This window comes from Hyla sarda, chromosome 7 (assembly GCF_029499605.1).
Source record: "Hyla sarda isolate aHylSar1 chromosome 7, aHylSar1.hap1, whole genome shotgun sequence".
In the NCBI taxonomy this organism is placed as follows: Eukaryota; Metazoa; Chordata; class Amphibia; order Anura; family Hylidae; genus Hyla; species Hyla sarda.
Window position 1 is genome coordinate 26,104,783 of NC_079195.1, and position 18,049 is coordinate 26,122,831.

The 18,049-nt window shown below is 41.7% G+C and overlaps 1 protein-coding gene across 1 annotated transcript in view; it reads right to left on the reverse strand.

The window, feature by feature from the left end:
- LOC130281614 (transient receptor potential cation channel subfamily V member 6-like) overlaps window positions 1-18,049 on the reverse strand; it is a 75,139-nt gene that overhangs the window by 15,437 nt on the left and 41,653 nt on the right. Inside the window, exons 2-7 of the mRNA XM_056529029.1 lie at window positions 10,170-10,277; window positions 8,755-8,852; window positions 6,612-6,734; window positions 5,338-5,478; window positions 3,828-3,926; window positions 3,569-3,741 (exon numbers count right to left, since the gene is read on the reverse strand). Coding sequence (XP_056385004.1) covers window positions 3,569-3,741; window positions 3,828-3,926; window positions 5,338-5,478; window positions 6,612-6,734; window positions 8,755-8,852; window positions 10,170-10,277 — 742 coding nt within the window. The remainder of the gene's footprint in view (window positions 1-3,568; window positions 3,742-3,827; window positions 3,927-5,337; window positions 5,479-6,611; window positions 6,735-8,754; window positions 8,853-10,169; window positions 10,278-18,049) is intronic.

Here is an 18,049-nt window from a genome sequence, read left to right on the forward strand (position 1 = left end):
ATCCCACAATTTGATTTTTCTAACTTTGAAGCTCTCTGTTTGTAAGGAAAATAAACATTCTAAATAAATAATATTTTGATTCACATATACAATATGTCTACTTTATGTTTGCATCATAAAATTGACATGTTTTTACTTTTGGAACACACCAGAGGGCTTCAAAGTTTAGCAGCAATTTTCCAATTTTTCACCAAATTTTCAAAATCGGAATTTTTCATGGCCCAGTTCAGGTTTGAAGTGGATTTGAAGGGCCTTCATATTAGAAATACCCAATAAATGACCCGATTACAAAAATTGTACCCCTCAAAGTATTCAAAATTACATTCAGTAAGTGTGTTAACCCTTTAGGTGTTTCACAGGAATAGCAGCAAAGTGAAGGAGAAAATTCAAAATCTTCATTTTTTACACTCGCATGTTCTTGTAGATACAGTTTTTGAATTTTTGCAAGAGGTAAAAGGAAAAAGATCCTCTCAAAATTTGTAACCCAATTTCTCTCGAGTAAGAAAATACCTCATATGTGTATGTCAAGTGTTCGGCGGGTGCTGTAGAGGGCTCAGAAGGGAGGGAGCGCCAATGGGATTTTGGAGAGTGAGTTTTTCTGAAATGGTTTTTGGGGGGAATGTTACATTTAGGAAGCCGCTATGGTGCCAGAACAGCAAAAAAAAAAAAAAACACATGGCATACTATTTTGGAAACTACACCCCTTAAGGAATGTAATGAGTGGTACAGGGAGCCTTAACACTTCACAGGTATTTCACGACTTTTTGTTAAAGTCAGATGTGTAAATGAAAAAAAAAATTTTTTTCACTAAAATGCTGGTTTTTCTCCAAATTTTACATTTTTACAAGGGGTAATAGAAGAAATGGGGTTACAAATTTTGGGAGTAATTTCTCCTGAGTATGGAAATACCCCATGTGTGGGTGTCAAGTGCTCTGCTGGTGAACTACAATGCTCAGAAGAGAAGGAGTGCCATTAAGCTTTTGAAAAGGGAATTTGTTTGGATTGGAAGTCAGGGGCCATGTGCGTTTACAAAGCCCCCCGTGGTGCCAGAACAGTGGACCCCCCCCCACTTGTGACCCCATTTTGGAAACTACACCCCTCACAGAATTTAATAAGGGGTGCAGTGAGCATAAACACCCCACTGGCGTTTGACAGATCTTTGGAACAGTGGGCTGTGCAAATGAAAAATTAAAATTTTCATTTTCAGGGACCACTGTTCCAAAAATCTGTCAGACCCCTGTGGGGCGTAAATGCTGACTGTACCCCTTATTACATTACATGAGGGGTGTAGTTTCCAAAATAGGGTCACATGTGGGTATTTATTTTTTTGCATTTATGTCAGAACCGCTGTAATATCAGCCACCCCTGTGCAAATCACCAATTTAGGCCTCAAATGTACAAAGTGCGCTCTCACTCCTGAGCCTTGTTGTGCCCCCGCCAAGCATTTTACGCCCACATATGGGGTATTTCCGTACTCAGGAGAAATTGCGTTACAAATTTTGGGGGTCTTTTTTTCCCTTTTACCTCTTGTGAAAATAAAAAGTAAAGGACAACACCAGCATGTTAATGTAATTTTATTTTTTTTTTTTAACACTAACAGGCTGGTGTAGACCCCAACTTTTCTTTTTCATAAGGGGTAAAAGGAGAAAAATCCCCCCAAAATTTGTAGTGCAATTTCTCCCGAGTACGGAAATACCCCATATGTGGCCCTAAACTGTTTCCTTGAAATACGACAGGGCTCCGAAGTGAGAGAGCGCCATGCGCATTTGAGGACTAAATTAGGGATTGCATAGGGGTGGACATAGGGGTATTCTATGCCAGTGATTCCCAAACAGGGTGCCTCCAGCTGTTGCTAAACTCCCGGCATGCCTGGACAGTCAGTGGCTGTCCGGAAATGCTGGGAGTTGTTGTTTTGCAACAGCTGGAGGCTCCGTTTTGGAAACACTGCCGTACAACACGTTTTTCATTTTAATTGGGGGGACAGTGTAAGGGGTGTATATGTAGTGTTTTACCCTTTATTATGTGGTAGTGTAGTGTAGTGTTTTTAGGGTACATTCGCACTGGCAGAGATTTACAGAGAGCTTATCGCTAGGAGTATGCGCTGCGGTGAAAAATTTGGCGCAGCTCATACTTGAAGCAAGAAACTTACTGTAAATCTGCCTGTGTGAATGTATCCTGTACATTCACATGGGGAGGGGGGCAAACCTCCAGATGTTTCAAAACTACAACTCACAGCATGCACTGACAGACAGTGCATGCTGGGAGTTGTACTTTGCAACAGCTGGAGGCACACTGGTTGGAAAACCTTCAGTTAGGTTCTGTTACCTAACTCAGTATTTACCAACCAGTGTGCCTCCAGCTGTTGCAAAACAACAACTCCCAGCATGTACTGATCGCCGAAGGGCATACTGGGAGATGTAGTTATGCAACAGCTGAAGGTACACAACTACAACTCCCAGCATGCCGAGACAGCTGTTTGCTGTTAGGGCATGCAGGGATTTGCAGTTTTGCAACATCTGGAGGGCTACAATTTAGAGATCTCCAAACTGTGGACCTCCAGCTGTTGCAAAACTACAAATCCCAGCATGCCCTGACAGCAAACTGCTGTTTGGGCATGCTAGGAGTTGCAGTTTTGCAACATCTGGAGGGCCACAGTTAGAGATCACTGCCAGTGATCTCCAAACTGGGGCCCTCCAGCTGTTGCAAAACTACAAATCCCTGCATGCCCTAACAGCTGTCTGGGCATGCTGGGAGTTGTAGTTTTGCAACATCTGGAGGGTTACAGTTTAGAGACCACTGTATAGCGGTCTCAAACTGTACCCTCCAGATGTTGCTAGGCAACTTACTGGCTTCTGTCGGATCCAGGGAGCCAGCCGCATGACATCGCCGGACTCCGATCTCCTCCACCGATGGTCACCCGCAGCCTCTCCCGCGGGGTAAGCGGACGTCGGTGCCGGTCCTCTGTCAGTTCAGTCATGTCTAGACCACCAATAGCAGTGATAGGAGGGGTGGCACCCCTGCCACCTCACTCCTATGCCTTCAGGGGGATCATGGGTGTCTTGGACAACCACGATCTCCATTATATTCCGGGTCACCATAGACCCGTATGACCCGGAATAGCCGCAAATCGCAAGTGTGAATTCACTTGCGATTTGCGGCGATCGCCGACATGGGGGGGGGGTCATCAGACCCCCCTGGGCATTTGCGCGGGGTGCCTGCTGATAGATATCAGCAGTCACCCCAGTCCGATCCCCGCCCGGTGCGCGGCAGGGACCGAAATTCCCACGGGCGTACAGGTACGCCCTTGGTCCTTAAGTACCAGGGAGCAAAGGCGTACCTGTACACCCTTTGTCCTTAAGGGGTTAAACTATGAAGACCATGATGGAACTTATTTGCAAGTCAATGGGGTCTGTCGAGCACCATTGGCATCTGGTGTATATTAAATGAAGGATCACATTATAAACAGAAGCCTCAGCCCAGATGGGAACATCCCCAATATCAGGACCAATAGTGCCCTTCAGCATAATTATCTACCTTTCCCAAAATGGAGGGAATTATAATGACTTACGACCACGTTTCCTTCAGCCGCAGCCATCTTGAATGGAGTGAGACCCTGATAATTTGTGATTTGGTCCAAATATGGGACACTCAGCTTAGTGTCAAGAGAGAGAAGGAGGTCATACATCTGGCAGGACCTGGACATGTTGGGCTGGAGGGTCAGAATATGGAGGACAGTGTTTCCTGTAAAGAGGAACCAGTCAGTTAGGGAGAACATCAACACAAGTTTTAGCGCTGGACGGTTGTTGAGCACTTAAATGGATTCTCACCCCAGCAGTCCTGAGCGCGAAGGTTTGCCCCATTCTCTACAAGTAACTTGACGATTTCTATGTTTCCAACACAAGCAGCAAAGCTTAAAATATGTTCCCCTAAGAAGAAGAATGCAATGTAGAAGCAGATTAAGGGCAAATGAGTGGCAAAGTTTCCTGTCATTTGTAATAAAATTTGGTAAATCTGTGATTTTCAAAAAGAGAAAAAAGTTGACATTTTCTCTAACACATGCAAGGTTTTATAGTTTTGTTTTTATTTACTTTGTGGGAAAAATTTGGTGCCAGAAACCATGGCTTCCAATATGTTCATATGGGGCCTGTCATCCATATATTTTTTTTAATCATCAATGACAAACATGTCTAGTTAGGGATGTCTAGGTCAGTAATGTAACATTCAAGACCAAACATTGGATCTGATGTTACACATTATAAATATATTGTGTTCTAACGTCACTCCAGAGATGCATTCTTAATCATGGTATTCGGGAGGTTAATATTTGAAATTAGTTATTAATGTAATAATAAAGATGCCCCTTAGCTTGTAACGGTATCGTCTCCAAGCTCCTACAGAGTACAGTTGTTGCGTGACTGAAGAGTTAAAGGGGTTAACCTGACTTTAGTACTTACTGTACCTGCCAGACAGTAATGGACATACTTAAGAAGGATGCCTTGTCTTGGGGCTACATGGCTGTGTTGTACTTCAACCATTACGCTGCTGCTTTCTTTTTGTGAACTGGCTATTTTCTGTTGGAGTTCCCTCCCTCCAACTACAAGTCCCAGGATCCCATGTTTGTAAGTATGAGTTCACTTTTCTCCCTCCCACACAAGTCACCCCAACCTTTTTGCAGCACAGCTGAGCTATGCGTGTTAATGAAATTACAATGCCCTGTACCCCTTTGGAGAATGATCTCCCTCCCACCCAGCAGTCGCTCCACCCATTGAAGCAGACAGGCCCCCTCTAAACACCTGACTAGTTATGTAATATCTCGGGCCGCACTGCGACCTGTGAAAACCTGAGACTAGACTAATTATGCATGCTGCTAAAAATAAATATTGGGGCAAACATCACACAAGAATTGCGAGACCAGCTATCAAACACAGGTACAGACACTATATTATGAACTACATTAACTTAACAGCCCCTGTAGCATAGACAAATAAAAAAAAATCCTGGAATACCCCTTTAAAGTTGCACTTAGATGTTACACTGAGATGCACTTTTTGTGCCACCAATGATGGATTATTTTGTAAATGATGAGTGGTCACATGACACTCCCCAGTCAGTTTCCATGTAGAAACTTCTGGAAAAGGCTCATGGAGGAGCTCCCTACTCTAGCCTTTTTCTTCCCAGAGGGCAGTTTAGTCTTTATCTAGCTAGCTACTGTAGCTAAGTAGTGTGCACAGCTCTTCCATCTCTTCTCCTGCCTGGCAGACCAGGTAGTCAGATAGTCCGACTCAGGCCAGAGATATGATACTATTGTAGAGACTATAAGTGGGTGAACAATCCTACCAAAGTAGAAGAGGCCCAGAGGTTTCTGGGTGAAGAAGCTGCCGGTCGCTTTTGGCGAAGAGACATCAGCTCCTCTCTGTATGAGCATCTTGACGAAATTCATGTTTTGGTTGACGGCGGCGATGTGAAGAGCCGTCTGTCCTGTGGACAGCAAGCAGAGATGAAGGAAAATGAGACTGGAGCTCAATATTGTTATTTTACTGAATCCATATTGTAATAGGTCATGCCCCTGCTGCAAAACCAAGCCCATATTTTACAAAAATCCTGAGAATGGCACAAAAAGTAAGAAGATTTGGGAATGTTTGGACAAAACAGATATTTTGGCTAGAAAATTTACCTAACTACATTAAAGGTCAACCCGACATAAAATTTTTATGCTGTACGAATCACGGGTAGCATGATGACTCTCCAATGCTCCAGCCTTTCAAAGGGATTATATGTAGAACATCATCCTGGAAGAATGTTATGTTATAATTCAATAAATATCATTGCAATAAGGGAGCCATGGCCTTTTACCAAAACTTCAATTGGGCCAGGACAAAGAGCAAGAGATCTCCACAATGTGACCGATGTAGATGATAACCGTGATGTTACAGGATGAAAATGGACCAATATAGAATGTACCAATCTCGGTTTATTAGCAGCAGCGCGATTTGCGTTGCTGCTAATAAGCCGAGACTTGTACATACTAAATTGGTCCATTTACATTCTACATTATCACTAATGTAATCTGGATTGGCCGTGCCCTGCATTGTGGAGGTCTCTTGATTTTTGGCTTGGTCCTGGCCTATATAGAAGTTTTGTCTTACATCCTAGAGGTCATCTAGAGGTGCCCTGGGCCCTCCAGAGGCAAAATGAAAAATGTCAAAGTCTTGGTTGTCTGGCAGGGGGGGGGGGGTCCAGACAGGGTGCACTGTCCCCAGGGCAAGATATAACAGTACACCAGAGTAGGCAGCAGATTCCCCCAATATTAGGCAGCAGTTTCCCAATAGTATACAGCAGTTCTCCCATAGTAGACAGCAGCCCCCCCTTTAATAGCCAATCAGTTTGCTTATTCCATTTACAGGCCTCTGTAAAAATAAATTAAGTGATCTGATTGGTTGCCATGAGCAACTAGTCAACTTTTCCTTTACACAGATTTTTCTAAATGTCCCCCATTTTTCCTATTTGTTGCCAGGCAATATTGCATACGGAAGCATCCCTGTTCTCTGTTTGTGTACTCTAAGTCGTTATATCAGTAAAGTAATGAATATTATAATTATAATATAAGTGACCTTGGTAGATCTCAGAGGTCATGGGAAGGTTCAGCAGATATGGCGCCTCTGTCAGGAGAATTTCTGCTACCTCCAGGTTGTCATATAGGGCCGCCATGTGCAGAGCTGTTTCACCTAAAGCACCTGATAAAAAGAGAAGACATAAAAGTAGTAAGTGCAATCATGGTAAATCACTCATGTGTTGTGTTGGTTAGGGTAGAGACACACAAACATAAGAGGTAGAGGAGGCCTGGGGTATGACTGTGATGCAGCCTAAACCACATTGACATCCTGCTTCACCACAATTAGGCATAGAGGGAAACTGACAGCTAGTTCACCCGCACTAAACTGAGAATACTGGGTTATAAAGTGGATAAACAACAGTAAATTGCGGGGTCACTTACATGAAATAATGAAGAATTGCTGAAGTTAGTGGTATTTAATCTACCAGCTGCATTGCACAGAATTAAGCAATTCTGTGCAATGGAGGCAGGGAGCTGACTTGCTACCCTCCCCTGCCTCCTCCATAGTGCCCGCTCTGGTCCACCCCAGGCATGAATATGCAAAATAGCCGCTTTCATGTCTCCAGAACGTGAGTGAATAGTTTTGAATATTTATTACGGGAGCAGGCTGGAGCGGGAATATGGAGGAGGCAGGGGAGCTGGGTGAGCTAATGCCCCACCTCCATTGTGCAGAGCTGGTTTTCTGCTATCAGCGTCCAACCTGAGATTTTCTCTCCATCTGGACCGGTTCAGTGGTACCACAAGTACATTCCCTTTAGGGCTACTTTCAAACATATGCTGTGGATGATTTGTGAGCGCTGTGAATACGACTTTAGGAAATCCTATATATAATGTGAACCTTCATGCAGCAAATTTGCACTTAAATCTACATAATTTAGTGCAGATATGTCTCTGCAAATTTACATGCCAGAATGATGTGGATTTTTCACTGAATAACTGTGTTAAAGTACCCTTCTAGTGCATGTGTAAATGATGTCCACATTCTCATACATAGCTACACAGCTTTCCTAGACTCTTGAAGTTCTTGAGTAAAATAGTAGTAGGAATCTATCACTGCATAACTAGGTATGAGATCTGTAAGGCGACCATATCGGCGGCATTGACATTTTTCCTATAGACTGATAAGACTGGTATATGTTAGGTAATTTTATATTAGGACGGGTGCTCTTTTATTACATTGCATACTAAGAATTGAAAAAGCTAGAATATGACTAGTTAATGTTCAGGTTATTAGCTGTACATTGATCCCTCAACTTACAATAGTTTCAACATACAATGGTCTTTTCTGGACCATTGTAACTTGAAACCAGACTTAAAGGGGTACTCCTTGGATAGGGGATAAGATGTCAGATCGCCGGGGTCCCGCTGCTGCGGACCCCCGGGATCTACCATGCAGCACCCACCTGTAGCGGCTTCCAGAACCGCTGGAGGTCCTCAGGCTGAGTCCATCTCGACCACCGGGACGGAAGATCATGGTGTCACGACTCCACCCCCATGTGACATCACACCCTGCCCCTCAATGCAAGTATATGGGAGGGGCAGCGGGACCCCGGCGATCTGACATCTTATCCCCTATCCTTTGGATAGGGGATAAGATGTCTAGGGGCAGAATACCCCTTTAACATACAATGCTACAGACAATCCAGATCTGTGAAACGTGTCAATCGCTGGAAGAAATTACCAATCAGAATGGGCATTTTACTGGTAAAAAACCTGTACTACTGAAGTACATGCACTGACTGGCTGGCTGGCAGCGCCTCCCTACAGTATCGGGTGGTACTACATGTTCTGTACTAATCTTAACCTGTGCCATGGTTAGCTGTTCCTTTTGGACACCAGGTGAGGGCAGCTCCATGTTACTTTTTTAGGACACTGTGTACTGTACAGGCCCCTTAAGCAGCTCCTGTCCTTTACATAGACAGTGATTACAGCTCCCAGCAGATCTTTCTTACTTTTATATGTAAGGACTTACTTTATCTATATTAGATATCCACTTATCACTTTTTCCTATTTTTGGATGACATTTTGGTGGCTTCAGAACCGATTACCAGGTTTCCATAGAGTTATGGTCTCAACATACAATGGTTTCAACATACAATGGTTGTCCTGAAACCAATACTGTATTATGTAATGAAGCTTGCCTCTCTGGAAGGGGTCACATTTGTCTGATGACAGAATGTCTCTCAGAAGCTCCACATTGTTCTCTTTTGCAGCTTGAAGAATAGGCATCTCCTTGATCCTAAAATGACAAAATATGTTAACGATGTATTTCCGTATCAGAAAATCATATTTAAATCTCCCTCTATAACTACTAATATTGTGTTATCACAAATTATACTGGCTCCAGTGTGTTTTTGCAGGATTCATGCCTGACAGGAGGATGTGTAGTCCTCTCTTTGTCAGTGTGGTGTTGTCTCAGCATCAGCAGCTTTCTGGCTCCTCCGTCTCTCCCACAGTGGTGCCACCCAATAAGTGATGTCACCACCTCTGACCAGCTCCTACAGCGAAAATTACAATTTTAGGGACACGTCCCCAAGGACTGCCCTAAACTAGAGACTACTTAACTAAATTATTAAAACTTAACTTTTATTACAACCACTTAATTATAAATTGTGCTTTTGGTGCCATAGTGAAAAAATTTTAAAAAGTCCGGTCATCCACAGTGTGACTACAACATAGGTCAAAATTGCCCATCTGTCTTGTGATCAGTGTCACAGTGGAAAGGTCTAGTTAAGCCAGACAGTGTCGCCACCGCTGACTAGAGAAAACCCCCACCCTGTTCGAATCTTGCTATTGTGTCACTAGGATGCCGATTTATAAAAACATTATAGCCCCTCCTGCTGATGTTTCGCCAGTGTACCCTGGCTTTTTCAAAGAAGTGAGGACTCCTACAGCCACATCACCATCTCCCTGATAGAGAATAATGATTGGTTAAAGCATGCTGCCCTGTGATGAACAATGCTACAGGCAGAGAAGCAGACAGGGAATAAATACAGCAGGGCAAAGCTGGGCCAGGAAATGGCAGGATTGATATGGAAGAGGAATAGACAGGGTTGGAGGGCTGTGATAAAGAGTTGAGGGAAATCGATACATTCTGGGAATTGTAGTACTGAGCAACTGCTCAACCAGGAATCACAGCCATTAAGTACAAGTACAAAAGATAGAGCACCTAATATATTTTATGGATTTTATTACTCGATTTAGCCTCATCCTTCCATCTTGTAACTTAAAATACATAATAAATGTAGTGAGCCCATGTACTCCTACAACCTTATAACAATATCTTCAAATTTGGGTGGAAAAACTAAACAAAAAAAGAGACAATAAGAATGAAGGGAAGGTGATAACTTCCCCCAAACACTTCAGGTTTACATATTGTGTGTCCATTGTTTAGACCTTAGATCCATCTTTCGACTTTTGATGGAAAAAAAAAACATTACTGTTCCTACTAAAAAGATTTTATATCCTCTATAGAAAAGAACATAATTTTAAGTGAAGTTTTACTTTATAATCAGAGAACACTGTCAGAATGTCCACCCAACCTCTACTTTGATACCTTCTTCGTTGTAGCAAGTCTGTGTTAACATCTTCATCCGTCATGTCTAAGCAGCCAAAATGGAGGCAGAAACCTTGGGTGGATTTCCATTTCATTTTCATGTTGTATCTGAAATAATGTACAATAAAATAACAACATTATAAAACTTTGATTTGTATTTCTAAGAAACCAGTTACATATTGCATTAAGTGTAAAAGGAAAATGGCTACAAAGTGGCAAAAAACTATTCAAAATAAGGCCGGGGAAAGAAAAGCAAAAGAGGAAAAATTACAAATAGTAATGGATATTTATGGTATTCATATTAATAATACAAAATCATGAAAAATGTAACAACTTTGCTAAAAACATAATAATAAACATTGCTAATAATAATATTATTACTAATAATTATTATTATCATTAATAATAATAAAAAATTGAAAATAGACTAAATTCACACACCTGGGGACATATTTAAAACTAAGTTTGATTTTCTCGCTACTTTTTACAAGTTTATCTCCAAATATTTGGTGCAAAAAAATTGCACTACATTTTCCAAGGAGTTTACATCACTACATGCAAAAGTTTACATAATGCACGCCAAATTTGTGAAAGTTGGCGTGGTGTCAGATTTAGTCTAGATTACTGGACATTTGGAAAGGCTCATACTCTCTTTAAAGGGGTACTCCGGTAAGAACCTTTTTTTTTTTTTTTTTTTTTTAAATCACCTGGTGCCAGAAAGTTAAACAGATTTGTAAATTACTTCTATTAAAAAATCTTAATCCTTCCTGTACTTATTAGCTGCTGAATACTACAGAGGAAATTATTTTCTTTTTGGAATTCTCTCTGATGACATCACGAGCACAGTGCTCTTTGCTGACATCATTATAATAATAATAACTCTTTATTTATTGTTGTCCTTAGTGGGATTTGAACCCAAGGCCCCAGCACTGCAGGGCAGCAGTGCTAACCACTGAGCCACCATGCTGCCCTTCGCATAAATCTGCTATGCACGGTTGCTAAAATGGACAGAGATGTCAGCAGAGAGCACTGTGCTCGTGATGTCATCAGTGTTCCAAAAAGAAAGGAATTTCCTCTGTAGCATTCAGCAGCTAATAAGTACTGGAAGGATTAAGATTTTTTAATAGAAGTAACTTACAAATATGTTTAACTTTCTGGCACCAGTTGATTGAAAAGAAAAAAGGTTTTCACCGGAGTACCCCTTTAACTTTGGCGGAAAGTTTACACAACCTTTGTAATCGTGTGAAAATGCAAAAAAACTTTAGATTTTTGTTCACTGTGGCTTATCAGTGTCCTGATCAGCTCAAAGGATGGGCAGATGGTCCCTGCCTGCCTACATTCTGTCCAATTGTGGCTGCAATCCCAAAGAAACCCTTAAAGAGGTACTCCACCCCTAAACATCTTATCCCCTATTCAAATAAGGGTTAAGATGTCTGATCTCTGGGCCTGCGCTGCAGCGTTTTTAACACGGAAGCTTGGAGCTCTCGCCACACCTCCTCCATTCATGTCTATGGGAGAGGCGTGGCCGCGAGTACATTGCCGTCACACCTCCTCCCATAGACATGAATGAAGGGGGCATGACAGCTGTGGTCATTTGGCAAACTCCTCTCTGTGCTCCTGATGACTGGGGTGCCACTCCGGAGATCCTTTGGATAGGGGATAAGATGTTAAGGAGCAGAGTAACCCTTTAACAGTCTGAAGTAATGGAGCGCCGGTAACAATGACAAATGCTGTGCTATGCTATTTTCAGTGTATGCAATTTAAATATTACATATGGGGAATATTACCCATGGGGACTAAAAAAAAAAAAAAAAGTGAATAAAATGTAAAAAAAATTAAATAAAAAAAAAAAGGTTAATAAGCCTCTTCCCTAATACCATTTTTAAAATAAAATTATGTAAACAAAAATAAACATAAACATATTTGGTATCGCCACATGCAAAAATGTCCAAACTATTAACACATAGGCCCTCATTTACTATTGCAAATCCGACATGTTTTGTCGGGTTGTGCACCAGATTCTGTCGCATTGCGCCAGAAATTCTTTTTGCACCAGAATTTGTGCCAGAATTTAAATGGAATTTTAAAAAGGGGCGTGGTCGCCGGGAGAAGGGGTGTGGTCTCTGAAAGGGGGCATGTTCCCGACATTTAAACAGAAAAAACAACATATTTACTAAGGATTCCACAGAAAATGTGGTGGATTTGAGCTGAGGAAAACCCGACAGATCAGAACATGTGTAAAAAAAAGCAAAACGTAGGGAAAGTGGAAAATGTAGGGAAACCTTAGTAAATACTGTGGAAAATAAATTGTAGGGAATTAAAACCCACAAAGAAACCTACACAACACTCTTAGTAAATGAGGACCATAATGTTAATTGAACCCCATGGTCAATGGTGTAAATGCAAAAAAAAAAAAAAAAAAAATGCCAAAGTCGAGAATTGCATATTTGGGTTCACTTTATATTCCAGAAAAAAATTATAAAAAGGGATCAAAAAGTCCCATCAAATAAAAAATTATACAGATAAAAACTACAGATCGCGGTGCAAAAATTAGCCCCTATACAGCCCCGTATATGGAAAAATAAAAGTGTTATAGGGGTCAGAAGAGGACAATTTTAAGTTTATTCATTTTTGTACAAAATGTTATACATGAAGGTATTAAAACTAAACCTATATAAATTGGGTGTCCTTGTCATCACATGGACCTACAAAAAAAATTTGATTTTTAATTAAATGTAGACTGCATAGAAATTGAAGCCCCCAAATGTTACAAAATGGCATTTTGTTTTTTCAATTTTAGCCCACAATTATTATTATTTTTTGTTTCACCGTAGATTTGGTGGTAAATGAAGTGATGCCATTTCACAGTACAATTGTAGCGTAAAATAAAAGACCTCATAAGTGTAAAATTGAAAATGTTATTGCTATAGGAAGGTGAGGAGGAAAAAACGAAAGTGCAAAAAAAGGAAAAATCCCTGTATCCTTAAGGGGTTTAATTGGCACTTTTTATTTTTTATTTTGGCATGAAATGGAAAAAAGTAGCTTGAAATGGAAAAAAGTAGTGCGAAACAGAAACCTCACATATTTTTCAAGCAACACAAGTGAGCTATGAAAATGTGATGTGAGAAATAAACAGGTGTGATTAAAATTACTAGAACATAAATTACACCGTTTTTCTTTAAATATCCACCCGACCATGTTTAACTGGACCGTTTTAAGTGGTGCATTTGACCATCTACATCAGGGGTCTCAAACTCAAATTATCTGGGGGCCACTAGAGGTAGCGGCTGGATGAGGCTGGGCCACATGCACCCCTCACATATAATCCCCCCATGCTGCGCTCCTCACATAAAATGGCCCCATCATGCGCCCCTCACATGTAATGGCCCCATCATGCCCCCTCATCATTCACCAGCAACACCCCCCAGTTCCCCTCATTAGGTAGCTGTAACAGAGATTCCCCACATTAGGTAGCGCAGCACAGCTTCCCCACATTAGGTAGTGCAGCGCAGTTTCCCCACATTAGGTAGCCTTAGCACTGATTCCCCACATTAGGAAGCCGTAGCACAGTTTCCCCACATTAGGTAGCCTTAGCAAAGATTCCTCACTTTAGGTAGTGCACCACAGTTTCCCCACATTAGGTAGCCTTAGCAAAGATTCCTCACATTAGGTAGCGCACCACAGTTTCCCCACATTAGGTAGCACAGCACAGTTTCCCCACATCAGGTAGCGCAGCACAGATTCCACACATTAGGTAGCCGTAGCACAGTTTCCTCACATTAGGTAGAGCAGCATCAGGGGTCTCAAACTCAAATTATCTGGGGGCCACTGGAGGTAGCGGCTGGGTGAGGCTGGGCCACATGCACCCCTCACATATAATCCCCCCCATGATGTGCTCCTCACATAAAATGGCCCCATCATGCGCCCCTCACATATAATGGCCCCATCATGCGCCCCTCATCATTCACCAGCAACACCCCCAGTTTCCCCACATTAGGTAGCCGTAGCAGAGATTCCCCACATTAGGTAGCGCAGCACAGTTTCCCCACATTAGGTAGCGCAGCAGTTTCCCCACATTAGGTAGTCTTAGCACAGATTCCCCACATTAGGAAGCTGTAGCACAGTTTCCCCACATTAGGTAGCCTTAGCAAATATTCCTCACATTAGGTAGCGCACCACAGTTTCCCCACATTAGGTAGCACAGCAGTTTCTCCACATCAGGTAGCGCAGCACAGATTCCACACATTAGGTAAAGCAGCACATATTCCCCACATTAGGTAGCCTTAGCATAGATTCCCCACATTAGGTAGCCTTAGCATAGATTCTTCACATTAGGTAGTGCAGCACAGTTTCCCCACATTAGGTAGCACAGCACAGTTCACCCACATTAGGTAGCCTTAGCACAGATTCCCCACATTAGGTAGCCGTAGCAAAGCTTCCCCACATTAGGTAGCGCACCACAGTATCCCAACATTAGGTAGCGCAGCACAGATTCCACACATTAGGTAGCCTTAGCATAAATTCCTCACATTAGGTAGCGCAGCACAGTTTCTCCACATTAGGTAGCACAGCACTGTTTCCCCACATTTGGTAGCGCAGCACAGTTGCCCCACATTTGGTAGCGCAGCACAGTTTCCCCACATTTGGTAGTGCAGCACAGCTTCCCCACATTAGGTAATGCAGCACTGTTTCCCCACATCAAGTAGAGCAGCACAGGTTCCTGACATTAGGTAGCCTTAGCACAGATTCCCCACATTGGGTAGCTGTGGCACAGTTTCCCCACATTAGGTAGCCTTAGCACAGATTCCCTACATTAGGAAGCCTTAGCCCCACATTAGGTAGCTGTAGCACAGATTCCCCACCTAGACTGCGCTACTTACATCTGCCTGTGGGGACTGCTTGGCGGTGGTGCAAGCTATAAGTGACGTCATCGCACGCACTGCGCAGGCTGTCAGCATCCCTGCGCGGTGCTTGCTATGATGTCGCTCACTACGCAACTCCGCCAGGAAGTCCCTGCAGGCAGATGTAAGTAGCAGTTTAGTGATGGAGCAAGACTGGTTGCCCTGCCATAGGTGCACCGGGTCCCATGTAGCAGTGTATGCCGAAGTGTGTGAAGTCTTCCAGCATTTAGCCCTGCTTTCCCAAAGTGTACGTGAACTGTATGTCCCGGGCCTCGGTGACACAAATTCTGTATCTGGTGTGGGCCGCAAAATTTCGTTCCGCAGGCCGCAAATGGCCCGTTTCGCTCAAATTTATAGGTTTGTAAAATGTATTAAACTTTTCTGTATTGAAGAAAAAGCCCGCCTTTATATCAATGAATCAGTTAATATTTTTAATCATTCCAATAAAACGATTTTATGTTATAATAAATAAATATATTTTATGAAATCTCATTACTTCCCATATCTTTAAGTATGTTATTAGGTCTACAGAACAAAGAAATTATTGTAAGTATTGGGTAAACTTAAAAAAGAAAAGGAAAGAAAGAAAAAGAAAGAAAAATAGCTAGCACTACTAACTAAAAAATGGAGGCTCTTAGCGAACTTTTTGATCAAAACTAAAAAATATGCTGCAATTGAAAATAAAAAGTAAAGTATTAATTTACAAAAGTAGGAGCAAACAAAAAAAATATTTTGGATTTACATTAGTGATGTCTTTATTTGGCTTTAAAGCCATCATAGATCATCCAAAAGTTGACAACAATTTAAAGAAAATAAAAAATAAAAAATAAATAAATATATATATATATATATATATATATATATATATATATATATATATATATATATATAATAGTAATCATAATAATAATAACTATTATTATTGTTATTTTTATTATTATTTTTTTAATAGAGCTTCAAAACAGGGTTGGATTCATTCCTAGAACAAAATAACATTAATGCATATGCAGAATTATAGAATCCCCTCCCCTTCATCTCATTGGTTGAAGTTAATGAACATACGTCTTTTTTGAACCATACTAGCTTTGTAACTATTATTTTGCTTACCTTTGAGTCCTCAGCTGATCTGTTAGCTTTTATATGCCATTGACCTTTACCCAAGTGGGGTGAGTTTGGTTAGTGATAGTGTCCAATTAACCATAGATTCCAGGTTTTGCGTAGACATTGTCACTTCAGGTCCTGAGCCATGTGGCCAGCGCCGATAACCCTGGTCACCTCCTGCAACAGACTCATCTGTCTGAGTACATAATATTTTGCGTTGGGGGGGAGGAGAATTGTTAAATCTCCGAACCATGAGTCGGAATGTGGTAAAACCTGTTGGGGAACAGGTAAAAGGGAATTGAGTACAGTAGATGACTGTAACTGTATGCACAACAATCTAGTCTACATAGACAGTGGGTGGTCAGGATCTTGAAGAGAAAGCATCACCCAATTGTCATGGATCATTTCTAGACTAAACAGGTTATAGTATGAAAAGGTACAAGGCTTTATTGTGCAATATAGTCCTGGGAGCATGTATAGGTAGAGCTTGTAGCAATATTCATATTGGACCTTTTGACATTCTCCAACCCATTATGATGATACCAGCACCCCTGCAGCAAAATCCTCAGTACCATGCCAATTCCGAACAGGCTTCAGTTTTCAACTACTTCTAATACCTTTAGAAGTACAGTATGGATGAGCGCATAGTGAGACTATGTGATGTTATGTTGTATCAGAATATTGCAACAATATATAACTTATTATTGGCAACACAGTTACTAAGTATCCTCTGTGTTTAACTCACATTGATACCTGTATCTTCATGAATGAAATTGTTGAAGTCCGCGGCTCTGCTGATGTTTCCTCGGGTTTTTCTGCAGGATTCGCTGCTCTGCAGTGTCCGGGTGCAACGTTCTGCAGAAGTCCGGGAGGATGATAGTATAGTAGTCCGGTAGGATGGTGATGCAGTATAATCTACCTTGTGGATATGCCGATGGATAGATCGATTGCAAGGGGGGACCCAGAGAAAATAGGGAGAGAGCCCCGGCCGGTGGCGTCTCTACCTCACTGGTTCCCGCCAGTGTGTGCAGATCCGTGAGTGTGCTCATCCATACTGTACTTCTAAGTGTTTTATAAGTGGGCAATTTTTCTATCACTAATAATACTGCATGGTTTTTGGGGAAACATACAGGATTGAGCAGCTAAGTGAGCAAAGCACTCTCCATCTGACAAGCGCCTAGGTATATCATTTATTATCTTACCCTAATACCTAAAAGAAAGAAACCATACAAACAGTGTCCCTCTGGGGGACCAGACTTGTCCACATATTTTGATGTATGTCCAAAGACTTATCCATGATCTGTAGGGTCATGTATGGGCATTAAACACTGGCCACATGGATTTCCCAATAGCGGTAAAGACTTCTAAAGAACAAGGGTTGTAGATCCTGAACACTATCCCTTTCCTTATATATAATTAAAAACTAAAATGTGAATAGATCCTCTAAATATGCTGAGGTCATCTATAGGCTAGGGCTCCATTGAGTACTACAAAGGTCGCACAACCATAGATTGCTGTGTTGTATATCTGCTTCTCAGCTAAAGAATAGAAATGAAGTCACGTTGAGATGCACAATTCCTGCAACTAAATGGGATTTCTTAGAAGTAAATGCAATCAAGAGCTCGCTACTGCAGGCTCCGAACCACCTGCGCTCAGACTGGCCGGCAGCGCTCCCAGACCGGATAGTAGATATACAAAAAAGAATATCCAGTGGGGTGTATGAAGCAAATCAGGAACTCTTTATCAGGCATATGCCATATTCGAAATTTCGCAAATATGAGGATGAATATTCTCCCCATATTCGTGAAATTTGAATATTCTTTATATTCGTGACTTTTTTTGAATTGCGAAATTTCGCTATTGCGAATGTGAAATTAA